Raw genomic sequence first — 14,155 nt, 5'->3', positions numbered from 1 at the left:
TGATAATAGACTCCCCCTAATGAATATCAGATATAATAATATAGTCTTACATCGTCAGATTATTCGCACGCCGCATACCGATGCCTTCTACTAGTTTCCTAAACGTTGTAGTAGGCAGAGACTTGGTGAATAAGTCAGCATAATGCTCACATGATTGAATCTTCTAGATATCAATCTCATTATTCTTCTGGAGATGATATGAGTAAAACAACTTCGGAATATTATGAACATAGGATGGAATCATAAGAAATGGGTAAAACGTCAGTTAGCAAAAAATAAAAAGTATTCGCAGTATTATGTGAGTCGGAAATAGGGGGCAGAAATTAGGATCAAAGTGAAAATTGCACAATGTAAAAACATTTTTTGGATAATCATTTAAACACTGAAAAAACATTTTCTCATTAATTTAATTTACACATATAACTTAATTTAAACTTATATAGACACCCCCACTTGAAGCTGAAGGGTCAAACAGGAGACTCAAACCGTTGAGGTAAGACGACACACCTGCATAACGGACATGTAGAGTTCGCTATGAGCCAGCGACAGATGCAGGGTCGACCCCGATATTTTGGTGGCCCAAAGCGAGTTAAAAGAATGTTGAAAGATAATTTCCATCAGATTTTGCAATATGAAATATGTATAGAGGGAAAGTGATTAATGGAAAATAACGAACAAATATTTGATGATAAGGGTTTCAGAAGGAGACAAAGAATGAAATAATCTATTTAAAGAGATAGACACTGAAAAGAAAAGCAAATTTATCAAGAGGATGGGTGCAAGGAGACAGAGGAGTAGCCCAACTTTTGGGTTGATAATTGCTTATTTAATGGCTTTTGCAATACTAGCAAAAGAGTGTTCAACGACACATATTATCCTCCTGCCGTGTATCTATTTTGAACTTTATGAGGAATAAAGAGTTAATTCTCCATTGTCAATCTGGAGACGACGATTTTAGAGAGAAAGCACTTGCTTATCAGGTCTATTCTGAGTGGGAATTCACTTCAAGCCTTTGGGGGAACACACTCTATTGGTGCTCAATGAAGTGGTATAATAACAAAACGGAGAAATGGATTTCGGCTTCACATGATGTGTTCAACTGATGGGTCATGAAAATGTCCCATCTGAGTCGTTTAATTTAGTCGAGTTAGTTCGTTTCGAGTCTTTATTATAATAAAATGGTTGGTTTTCTTGATTAGGTGTCTTTTGGAGAGTTAGGTGTGAAAAACGGTTAAAAACGAGGAAAAGGTGCATGAAGGATATTTTGGTCATTTGGAGTGAAGGAAATTCTGGTAATTTGGCCAAGGTCAGTGCGTGGTTGAAAAGTAGAGGTCGAGACGAGTCCGTAGGAGAAAACGGAAGTCAAATCGAAGTCCGGACGAAGGAATAAACCAAGGTCAAAGTTGGGTCAAATGCTGTTGACTTGGTGGGGTACTTTCGGTAGAAATTCTGGCACGCGGTACACAAAGGAACATGTGGCGCTCTCCGGAGGCCGGTCCATCTAATTCCCGTATTCTCGCTCAGCAACAAAACGAGACCTATGAGTATGATCCGCTGTAGCGCGTCGCGACTTCCTTCGGTAGCCCCCTTCTCACGTTTTAATCTGGACCGCAATCTTCCGCGTGTCCCAGATCGACGGTTGCTGAGCGTCACCTCTTTGTTGTAATCCCGTGTTACCCGTCGCAACTTAGCTCCCATGATCCCGAGCCCACGTTTTAATCTTGGTCGTCCGCTACCGCGTTTTCAAGATCCGACGGCTCCTGTGCATCCCGTGTTTTATTGCGTATTCCGCGTGAACCGAAGCTGCTTAGCTTAAGTAGTCCCGGACGCGTGTCACCTTAGCAGCCTCCAGATCCCGTGCTCCCTCCATCCGACGGCTGTTGAACCAAGCGCAAGCTATTAAGTTATACCCGACCACACCCTAGCATCCGAAATCACAACCAAACCCTAGCCGCCGACCAGATTGTCCTTTAAACCCCCATTTGTCCAATTTTAACCCTTCCTTTTATCTTTTTTTACCACTTTAACCCAACCAAAACCCTAACCCTATAAATAAATCCCTTTCTCCTCCATTAGAACTTAGACTTGCAAACCCTCTCATACTTTCTCTCCCCTCTTAACTTCCTCTTAGCCTCCTTTTCTCTCTTCCTCTTCTCAACTAAAAAAAAACCCTAGCCACCATTCTTTTCTCTACCACCTTCATCTTTTCTCTAGATTTACTTTCTCCTTCTAATTTCTTCTTCTAACCTTCTAATTTCTCCATACCTTCTTCTCTAAACTCTCTTCTTCTTCTATCTCTCTTCTTCTTCTATCTCTCTTCTAAATTTCTCTTCTTTTATCTTCTAATAAGCTATTATTTGGAGTTTTGAGCAATATTCTTGAGATACTTGGAGCTTAAATTGGACATCAAAATGGAGATAAATGGGAATATGGACTGTGAACATTCTTGGTGATTTCTTTCCATTAATCTTTTGTAATTCCATTTATTTTATGAATTCAATGAATATTATTTTAGATTCCATGAGTAGCTAAATATTGTATCTAGGGTGTAGAGGAAACCCATATTTGGGCTTATTTTGAGATATGTTATAAATCAATGAATCCTTATTTTGAGCTTCAATGCCTATTGATTGTCATTTCATGTTGATTCTATAACCTTATTATCGTTCATGTATTATAATTAGATATTTCATGCTTTTATTGATTTATTAGATGAGATATGCCTTTTAGATCTTGAATGATAGTGTAGGAAATTAGTTTTATATGGTAGTCAAACATACATTCTTGATTTTGAATTGTGTTATTAAAGAATATATTCCGAAATCTAAATAGTTTATTATGTTAGATTTTGAGTTATACATGAGAAAAGGGATTTGTTAATTAATGCATGTTTTAAGTAGTCCATTTATGTGGTGAAATCGAAAACCCTAGATTCTTCTTCTCATCTTGATTTCATTCTCATTAGTCTATTAGTATTGCTTTCTTTAGATTCCATGTATAGTTAATTTAGCAATCTAAGGTTGTGAATGAAACCCATTTTGGATCTTTATAATACTTGTTCTTGATTAATTAAATCCTTTGATGTGCTTTAATGTCTATTGATTGTTTATCTATATGGATTGGATTTTCTTTCCATTACTCATGCCTCATAATTAGATATTTCATACTTTCGTTAAGTTGTTAGATGGAGTATGCTTTTTTCGATGATGAATAATAGTTAAGTGATCCGAATCTTTATAAGGAAGACAATTAGAATTAGTGATTATAAAATTGTTTTATCTAGAATATCATCCGGAATCCAAATAGTTCATTATATTGGATCCCGAGTAAATACAAAAGAGATTTAAGTAATTAAGTGCTTGTTTTATAAAGTGAAATTATGCGGTGGATTTTATAACCTTAGATATCTTCTTACCTCTCTCTTAGTTAGTTTATTTAGTTTTATTCGTTTTCTTATTTCTTACAAATCAAATCAAATTTATGAGTGGGGTGTGTGTGTTAGTCTAAGTTAGCTATTGACATTTTGATTATTGGGTTAAACCCGCATTCAATATCTGAAGTTACCTACCTATCTCTTGGGACGATACTCGATCTTATTTTCAATACTATAACTTGACCCCGTATACTTGCGGGAATAGACCTAATTTTTAGGCCCATCATCAACCAAGGGACCTATGAAATATTTGCTTCTACTATTATTCTCTCTCTCTCACACACACACACACACACACACACACACACACACACACACACACACACACACACACACACACAGACACACACACACACAGACACACACACACACACACACACACACACACACACACACATATATATATATTTACGATCCAAAAAAATGATTCTAGAACTTAACATTAGAAGAAATAAGATTTACATGAAAATTCCGCTAGTAGTTTAAACAACAAAAACTTAAGAAAAATTAACTATTAAGAGTTAATAATATATGTGTTAATAATGTATGTGTTAATAATGTATGTGTTATAATGTATGTGCTATAATGTATGTGTTATATTGTATGTTTTATAATGTATGTGATCATTGGTAATTTCAGGACAAAGAAATTATTAGAACATAGGATGAAATTTTAAGAAATGGGTAAAACGTCAGTTAGCAAAAAAAAAAGGATTCGAAATAGTATGTGAGTCAGAAATAGGGGGCAGAAATTACGATCAAAGTCAAAATTGCACAATGTAAAAACATTCTTTGGATAATATGAAAAAAACATTCTTCTCATTAATTTTATTTACATATATTACTTAATTTAAACTTATATAGACACCCCCACTTGAAGCTGAAGGGTCAAACAGGAGACTCAAACCGTTGAGGTAAGACGGCACACCTGCATAACGGACATGTAGAGTTCGCTATGAGCCAGCGACAGATGCAGGGTCGACCCCGGTATTTTGGTGGCCCAAAGCGAGTTAAAAGAATGTTGAGAGATAATTTCCATCAGATTTTGCAATATGAAATATGTATAGAGGGAAAGTGATTAATGAAAAATAACGAACAAATATTTGATGATAAGGGTTTCAGAAGGAGACAAAGAATGAAATAACCTATTTAAAGAGATAGACACTGAAAAGAAAAGCAAATTTATCAAGACGATGGGTGCAAGGAGACAGAGGAGTAGCCCAACTTTTGGGTTGATAATTCCTTATTTAATGGCTTTTGCAATACTAGCAAAAGAGTGTTCAACGACACACCTATTATCGTCCTGCCGTGTATCTATTTTGAACTTGATGAGGAGTAAAGAGTTAATTCTCCATTGCCAATCTGGAGACGACAATTTTAGAGAGAAAGCACTTGCTTATAAGGTCTATTCTGAGTGTGAATTCACTTCAAGCCTTTGGAGGAACACGCTCTATTGGTGCTCAATGAAGTGGTATAATAACAAAACGGAGAAATGGGTTTCGGCTTCACATGAAGTGTTCAACCAAGGGACCTATGTAATATTTGCTTCGACTATTATTCTCACATATATATATATATATATATATATATATATATATATATAAATTTACGATAAAAAAAAAATGATTCTAAAACTTAACATTAGAAGAAATAAATTTACATGAAAATTCCGCTAGTAGTTTAAACAACAAAAACTTAAGAAAAATTAACTATTAAGAGTTTATAATGTATGTGTTAATAATGTATGTGTTAATAATGTATGTGTTATAATGTATGTGTTATATTGTATGTTTTATAATGTATGTGATCATTGGTAATTTTAGGACAAAGAAATTAGTAGAACATAGGATAAAATCTTAAGAAATGGGTAAAATGTCAGTTAGCAAAAAAAAAGGATTCGAAATAGTATGCGAGTTAGAAATAGGGGGCAGAAATTACGTTCAAAGTCAAAATTGCACAATGTAAAAACATGCAGGGTCGACCCCGATATTTTGGTGGCCCAAAGCGAGTTAAAAGAATGTTGAAAGATAATTTCCATCAGATTTTGCAAAATGAAACATGTATAGAGGGAAAGTGATGAGTGCAAAATAACGAATAAATATTTGATGATAAGTGTTTCAGGGGAGCAAAGAATGAAATAACCTATTTAAAGAGATAGACACTGAATAGAAAAACAAATTTATCAAGAGGATGGGTGCAAGAAGATAGCGGAGTAGCCCAACTTTAGGGTTGATAATTGCTTATTTGATGGCTATTCCAATACTAGCAAAAGAGTGTTCAACGACCCACCTATTATCCTCCTGTCGTGTATCTATATTGAACTTGATGAGGAATACAGAGTTAATTCTCCATTGCCAATCTGGAGACGACGATTTTGTAGAGAAAGCACTTGCTTATAAGGTCTATTCTGAGTGGGAATTCACATGAAGCCTTTGGGGGAACACGCTTTATTGGTGCTCAATGAAGTGGTATAACAAACGGAGAAATGGGTTTCGGCTTCACACGATGTGTTCAACCAAGGGACCTATGGTGATGTTTGTGATGATTGTGAGTTGTATGTTCGTCAAGATGGTATTTTTCAGAAAAATCAGTATCAAGGCAATGTCGTTGAGCTTGTACATCATTGGGAATAAGAAATATAAGGCATGCGTGCCTTATCCAGTGGGGTGCCTTTATTTAAGTAAAGTTAAATCATGTAGTAGCACACATTTTCTGAATACAAATTTTCATTTTAGCAATTTGTGTCTTTTTTTTTATGTTATTACCGTAATAAGTTTGTGATCGTAAATCTGTTTTCATCAAATAATGTGTCAATACCAAGGGCAGAGCTAGGTTTTTGTGTTAACCCGGACTAGCCTAAAATTACTAAGAGAACAAAAATTTCATTTCCGATGTATATGCATTGAAAATTAGTATTTCAAAAGTAAAAAATTTACCACATAAAATATTTGCTTCGAATATTATTCTCATATATATATATATATATAAATTTACGATCCAAAACAAATAATTCTAAAACTTAACAATAGAAGAAATTCCGTTAATAGTGTAAACAACAAAAACTTAAGAAAAATTAACTATTAAGAGTTTATAATGTAAGTGTTATAGTGTATGTTTTATGATGTATGTGATCATTGATAATTTGGGTACAAAGAAATTATTAGAACATAGGATGAAATATTAAGAATGGGTAAAACGTCACTTGGCAAAAAAAAAAAAAAAGGATTTGTTATATTATGTGAGTCTGAAATAGGGGGCAGAAATTAGGATCAAATTGAAAACTGCACAATTTAAAAAATTCTTTGGATAATCATTTGAACAATGAAAAAACATTTTCTCATTAATTTTATTTATACATATAACTTAATTTAAACTTATATAGACACACCCACTTGAAGTTGAAGGGTCAAACGGGAGAATCACACCGTTGAGGTAAGACGACACACTTGCATAACGGACATGTGGAGTTCACCATGAGCCAGATGTAGGGTCGGTGATGTGACACGAAAATGTCACATTTGGAGAGCCTAACTAAGCCTAATTAGTTCTTTTCGAGTGTTATCAATAATAGTTTATGTGTTTATCTTGTTAGGTATCATTTTTGGAGTTAAACATGTAATTTGGAATAAAGAGAGCGAATTATCACTATCATTTCATGTGCTGAATACGAAAGAAAAAGACTTTAAGCAAATCAAATGACAAGTAGAGTCAATGACGAGTCCGACGGTGAAAACGGTATTCAATTCGGAGTCCGGACGGGGATGATATGAAGGATAGAAGCCAAGGTCTTTATTTGAAGGCACTCTCCTTTGTTTCTACTTTGAAATCAAAGTCAAGCCCAAAGACAAGCCAAAAGCCCACAAAGAAAAAGAAGAAGAAAGAAAGGAGTAGAGATTTTAGGGGCACCCTCTCTTTATGGATCCAAGTCAACAAAGTGTAAAGAAATTGACTAAGTCTTGACCTAGGGTTTTAGTAGTAGAGAGGTTACTATTCATCTTCTTCTTCATTCATCAACCAAGCAACAAAGGTGGAAGAGAGAGAAAAAGAGGGTTTGGGTTTTGGTTCAAGCTTCTAGGGTTTGAAGGAACTAGAGGGAAGAGAAAGAATAGGGAGCCTGCCAAGCTTGGCCGGCCAAAGCTTTGGCTGGCTCAGGAGAAGCTGCTGCACGGACGCCGACACGGGAAGCACAACAGCTGCACGGCTCGGGAGAAGTTGTTGTCGGGACGTGCACAGACATGCTATGCACAAAACACGCAACAACAGCTTCTTCAACTGCTCGGGCTGAAGATCCTTGCACGGGACGGCAGCAAGCACGAATGGGAGCTCGAGACGTGACCAAGGACGACACCTGCAGCTCGGACGTGCATAGGACGCGCGCACGGGGCTCGGAGCAAGCTTCCTTTGGCCAGATTTAGGGTTTTGGCCGGATTTCACCATTTCTTTAGCCGGATTTTCATGGTGTTCCGACCACTCTCTTGGCCGGAAAGCTTAGGGCTTTTACTCTCCATGTCCTTGTCTAGCTACCCATGTGGTTTAATTTGACTTTGATTGAAGATTGCTAGAGAGAGAAAACTAGGGTTTAGCTTTAATGGAGGTTGAGTTCTAAATGGAGAAGATGATGATGGTCGCTATGGGGAATCCAGAATTTTGCTAAGGGGAGATCGGCTGCACCTTAAAGACTCATATTTTCCGACGATCTTAGCCTCGAACCACATCGAAAAAGGGGGATTCTCTCATCATTTTCTTTCCATTTCTTATTCAATCACCATGTTTATCTAAGTTTAGTGTGTCGATTATATGAGATGAAATGTGATGAATTCGTGAATATATTTAATATGATTTGATGTTTTGATTACAAATTGATGTTCACTTATTTCGATTATCGTTTCGATCTTATTTTCATGTGTCTTGTCAAGCACTTCGCATAGTTAATAGACAAAACGAAGTATTCGATATCGATCGTAGTCTAAGTCATAATTTCATGTGTCTTGTCATGCACTTCACATAGTTAGGCGACTAGACAACACTTTCGTTGACTCGGGATAAACCGATTTAGACGTTTTTCTGACTAAGTATGATCTCTAAATATAATTACCTTTAGATTGGGCGGACTCGCTGAGAAAAGAAGATTGGTGAGACCATCTTAATGTATTTATTGACTATTTCCTTTTTTTCTTATTATCATTATTCAGTTGCTTTAGATTTAAATTTTTAGATTTGACTTATGTTTCTTTGACTAGTTCTATTCGAAGTTAGAAGAGAGGATTCATGCCAAGGAAGTGGGGGAAAAAAATAATTTGCAGGCAAAGTCGAAGGTTGGAAACAAAACTAATTCAATTTCAAATGTCTTAGTTCAACCTATGTGGTCGAAATGTGATATGACCATTTTAACTTATACATGTTTACTATGTTAATCTGCAGAAGAGTAAGAAGGCAGAAATCAATCAACTAAGAAAGAGCTTGAGATTCAACGCAGCATATATGCATAGTTTCTACAAAGAACCTCCTCCTCCAAAGACTGAACTGAAAAAGGTATTTTCCACGTCTTCTTTCTATACAATGACTTTCTCTAACTTGTCGCATGGTGTCGAATATTGGTCTGGCCTAAGTAACTATGAACTATAAAAATAACAAAAGAAATTTTACGTCAACATAACTGAACTAAGAGAATAACATAAAGTTTTAATTAAGTGTAGTCGTATTTGAAAGTACCTATAGCATTATATTTCGTCCTCTAAAACCTGTTTTTGTTGTCTTCTATTTTTCATCCGACTTTAGTTGATGACCTGAATGAGTGCAACCATAACCATTTGTAACTTTATTTGTTCAGAAAATTGCAAAAGTTTTACCGTACTGCCATGATGTTTGCAAATTACCTCTATACAGTGACTGTAGCTTGTGGCATGGCATCGAATATAGGTCTAGCCCAAGTAATAATGAACTATTAAAATAACATTAGAAACTTTACGTCAACTTAACTAAGAGAATAAGAGAAAGTTTTATTCAAGTGTAGTAACATTTGGAAGTACCGATAACAGTATCTTTCGTCCTAAAAAAACTTTTTTTTGTTGTCTTCTATATTCAGTCCGCTTTAATTGATGACCTGAATGAGTGTAACGATATCATTTATAACTTTATTTGTTCAGAAAATGTTAAAGACTTAACGTACTGCCATGATGTTTGCAATTACTTCTAATACCAAGACATGAAAATTTATCATTCACTCACTTCTGGAGAGCTTCTTCAGTTATAGGGATGGAACTAGGAATTTATATATAGATATAAAGAAGGGTTCGTTTATATTAATTATTCTAGTTGATTGATTGATATAGGCACATTGTAGTTGATATGCAGCCCCCTCAGATTTTTAGGGTTAGGATTCCTAGATTTTTAGGATTCTAAGAGCTGCAGTTGCGAAAATTTATCAGGATTCTAAGATCTGATGTGTCGCAGCAGTCCAAGCCTCTCTCATTGCGCCTTTTTGTCCTTCTGTCTTTGTTGGTTATTTCTTATCTTGTGTAAAAATTTCAGTGCATTTAAGTTTGGTTTCAATTTTTACATGATGTTAGAGGGGTAAGTTCACATGCCTTGCTTCTTGCATTATATTCTTTTTTTGATTTTTTATTATCTGATGCATACTGGTGCTTGAGGTTTTGCAGATTGACTACAATGTTACTGCATGAAGAGTTTTAATCATGTCGAGCAGTGGTGTTCAATGAGACCGATAGATATGCAAATGATAGTGTATGCAAGTTTCTTGTTACTAACAAATACGATTTAGTATGTCAGACCGGTTTGGTAACATACCTTTTGGATGTTGTTTGTTAATATTTGTTAAATACTCTAGTTAAGGTTTCGGTTGACAATAGTTACAAACGAAATACATTATGTTTTCAATGAACAAAATATTTTGATGTGTTTGAACTCGTTTTTAGTTGAAGCGTCTACTTTATTTGATTACGGATAATTTTTGTTTACAAATATCCATTGCAAAGAAAATTTTTGCAACATTTTCAGGGATAGCTCTTAGCTTTCCAAATGTAAGGTACAAAAATTTCCCGCCAAATTTGTAAGGACGACTATTAACTGTCCCGAAAACAAGCAAGAGAAGTTCCCGCCAAACGTTTAGGGACAGATGTTACTTGTCCCGAATACAAATGAGAGAAACTTTGGTCAAATTTCTAGGGACTGTTAATCTTTGTCCCTAATAATCGTAGCTATAGGGACAGAATATAAAACGTCCCCAAAACATTAGTGGGGACAGATCCCAACCGTCGCCACAAGCGTCCCAAATACTATTTGGGACGCCACTTTCAGGGCCAGACAAAAACTGTCCCCAATAGTTTATTGGGGACGAATTTTCTGTTTTGGGGACGATTTTTTACCGTCCCTAATGACCATATTTTTTGTAGTGTACGTAGTACTTAGAGACATCTACTTTAGGAGTTGAACTTCGATTATACTTTGAAACATTGGATCGGACTACGTATAGTCGTAGGTTTATCATTATGGATTCTCGGACTTCGACACCTCGCTCACTTATTTGTCTCCCAACACTTGTTGCCTCTTGACTCTTCTTTCCTTCAACTCTTTTCTCGAATATCTCTCGCCCGTTTACTTTGTTTATTTAAGTAGTTTTACTTGTTTTCCTCTTATTGCTTATTCGATCTAAAACCTCCCATTTACCTTTGTCCTTTTCTTTTTTAGTCTAAGTTAGTATTTGATACCTAGACCGGAGGATAAGACCCTTCGATATCCAAACTACCTTCCTATCCTTGGATCGATCCCGGCTTTGCCAGATTACTACTTGATACTTCCGCTTGGGTGTGCAACCTTTTCGGGTGCATCAAGTTTTTGGCGCCGCCAGACTTAGTTCCCAAATAACTATATTAGAAGGCAATATTTGACAAAGAAGTAGTGGGACTCAGTTGGTATTAGCTTTGGTTGCACGTGTATTAGGTCACGAGTTCGAATCTTTCTGTGCCCATAATTTTGTTCCCTATTTTTCGTTCGTTTTTCCTTTTTCCTTTCTTTTCCAGATTTTCCATTTAGAGGCTAGCCAGGGCTAGGCGTGGATACTGGCTCCGCCCTTGACTCTAATAGGATACACGATTATGTGATAATTGGATATAGACATTAGAATAATGAAACGATAACATAACGTGGTTCGGTCCGATAATCACGACCTACATCCACGGAGAAATAGTTTCTTTATATAGTCGTTGTGGTTTTCTCCAACGATGTAGATCATGAATATCCGAACTGAACCTCGTTAAATATGATGTCTTTACTTTTTTTTGTTGAACTATGATGTCTTTACTTTATATTCATATGTCCGATTTTGACATAATCGTTAATTTAACACACTTCAACCAAAATTAACATTTTTTATGTCAAACATGTACTACCTAATTAGAGTGGAATAGTCCCTCACATGGTTTAACAAGATTAATAAACTTAAGGATCATCACTTGTTTATTTTTATATAAACTTATTATCATGTTTATGGACCCCAAATACTAACAAGATTGGAGGTGACAAAGGGTGATTACACATTTGAATTTAAACTTCTACTTTTCATTTTTTTTTTTTTTACTTGGATTACATATGAATTTTGTCAAAAATGACACAACCGAACAGAAACATAAATAAACTAAGTTACCACACCAGTGTAAATATTCTTGAAAAAGAAAAACAGACATCCTTTGGGGTACATAATTTTAGCCAATTTTGTTAAAATTTTGATCTCCTAATCAATGAGGAACTGGGAGAGCTTGAGGGAAAGATTCATGGCTAGAAATTGGAATAGTGTGAAACTTGCAGTCGGTCGGAATTAAACTCGATATGTCGTCGTTACGTTCTTCATAAATTATTGTGTTAACGAGTTGAAGAAGTATGCGTTCGAGATCCTCTCCGTCCATCCATTCATGGATTTCCGCCTTAACTAGTGCTGGATTATTGCAAATTAGTTCCCAAACTGGGTAATTTTTTCTTGGCATGAGCTTGTCCATTTTTTCGAGCTTCAAACTAGGGCAAAAATCACCCTTTCCATCTCCAAGATATATAAATCGTTTTCTCCCTTGTGCATATGCTTCTGCTTTAATACGATTGAGTACTAATCCCTGCATAACAAAGACAAAATTATGTTTAGCTACGTATGAATGAAGTACACTAACAGAGTTTTATCAAATATATGAAAAATTCTTTAAGTTTGTGGTCATCTAACTAAAAATCAATTAGGGATGGGTTAACATCACATTTCTCTCATGTGGGAGTATTCTCCTAGATTAGCTTAGTCCATTCCTCGTCTATTCCTTGTCATCATTACGTGTTGATAAAGTTATTTTATAAAGTTATTTTATCAGAATTCACAAATCATTTGATATTAACAAATTAAATTAAACCTTCAAAAATAGTTTTTAAGTAAATTATGAACATAAAGGTAGCAAATCTTGACATACCATGTTCCTAAATCTTAGGTTTTAGTGGTCGTTTTTGGACTTAGTTAAAATAAAAATAATTAAGGATCAAAGTTATAAAGTTTGGAATTAATAAAGGAATAACAATGTACCTTGCACATGTTAGGAGGGCAAACAGAAAGAGAACAGCCATGGTTGAAATCATGGTAAGGAAGTATTCTCAATCTCCCTTCTTCATCGACGAAACCCGGATTCGTATTGATCTCCGAAAAATAACCCATTAATCCATGATGTTGTAAGATTGTTTCAATGAAGAACATATTTGCATCACTCAATATCCTCAATTCACACCTATATAAAGATATATATGTAATCTTATTAGTAACAAAAAAACTTTTTTGAAAAAGAATATGATAATCCAAGAATCAAATAAGGATAGAATAAAAATACCCAAGAGCATGAGCTGATTTAATGGCTGAAATTATATTTGGATGCAATGGAGTTCGTTTCAAGATGTTAGCTATCTCTTCTATTGTTCTTCCATTTGAATGAATTTCCTTCATCATCCTATCCTGTTATCAAGAAAACAGAGTTTTAGAGAGAGAGAGAAAACAGAGATTTAGAGAGAGAAAAAACAGAGTTCTAGAAAAACAGAAAAAGAACAAACCATTAGAGAATTCCAGGGCATGGTTGGAAGAAGTTCTTCAAACAAATCAGTAAAACCCAATTCATCAATAACCCAATTATCACTATCAAGATCTATGATTGTTTTATCAAAATCAAAAACCACTATAATTCCAGCCATCTCTAAGAAAAAAAAAACAGTGGTTTTCTTGGAACAAGAAGTAAAGAAACACCCAAAAAGCACTTAATAGTATTTAGCTGATTTCGGATACAATATTGAGAACAAGCTTATAGTATGTATTTATAGGGTTAAGAATTAACAAAAAGTTTAATTGATTTAAGTGAAAAAGCCAAAAAGCATAACGGATTTTAGATCATATTCGAATATTACTTCCCCCACAAACACGACTTTCTAATTTTAAGCCATAAGTTGTTCTTTTTCTAACTTGGTGAGAAATTCTCTACCACCCACTTCTTACACTTGTATGATACTATATAACCGTCAAGTGTTTAAATTCGTACTTCAAGTTTTATTGACCGTTAGATTTAAATGGTGGTGATTTTTACGATTTAGTTACCCCAAGATTGGTAAATTTAAATGTCACTTGTTGTACTGCATCATAATTTTGGATTTAGAAACACGTGATAATATTGGAATAATAATTGAATATTCGAGGGAA

General features: G+C 35.1%; 1 protein-coding gene across 1 annotated transcript; it reads right to left on the bottom strand.

Annotated features, from left to right (window-relative positions):
* Positions 1-11,987: 11,987 nt before the first annotated feature.
* On the bottom strand, positions 11,988-13,888 carry LOC147556758 (inorganic pyrophosphatase 2-like). The gene is made up of 4 exons (XM_086657698.1): positions 13,519-13,888; positions 13,302-13,423; positions 13,004-13,202; positions 11,988-12,554 (listed from the first exon to the last, which is right to left on the bottom strand). The coding sequence occupies exons 1-4, from the start codon at positions 13,654-13,656 to the stop codon at positions 12,186-12,188; spliced, it is 828 nt and encodes a 275-aa protein (XP_086513824.1). The 5' UTR covers positions 13,657-13,888; the 3' UTR covers positions 11,988-12,185.
* Between the last annotated feature and the right edge of the window lie 267 nt (positions 13,889-14,155).

This window comes from Eschscholzia californica, unplaced genomic scaffold (assembly GCF_041429995.1).
Source record: "Eschscholzia californica isolate CP2 unplaced genomic scaffold, dmEscCali1.0.p SCAF_2, whole genome shotgun sequence".
NCBI lineage: Eukaryota > Viridiplantae > Streptophyta > Magnoliopsida > Ranunculales > Papaveraceae > Eschscholzia > Eschscholzia californica.
This window is presented reverse-complemented; position numbering and strand designations above follow the sequence as displayed.

Bases quoted from the DNA above. Each gene is read 5' to 3' on its own strand.
- LOC147556758 (XM_086657698.1), bottom strand. From the start codon at position 13,656: ATGGCTGGAATTATAGTGGTTTTTGATTTTGATAAAACAATCATAGAT. The intron at 13,424-13,518 runs GTTTGTTCTTTT...TCTTGATAACAG, and splicing joins TGCCCTGGAATTCTCTAATG to GATAGGATGATGAAGGAAAT. The intron at 13,203-13,301 runs GTATTTTTATTC...ATCTTTATATAG, and splicing joins AAATCAGCTCATGCTCTTGG to GTGTGAATTGAGGATATTGA.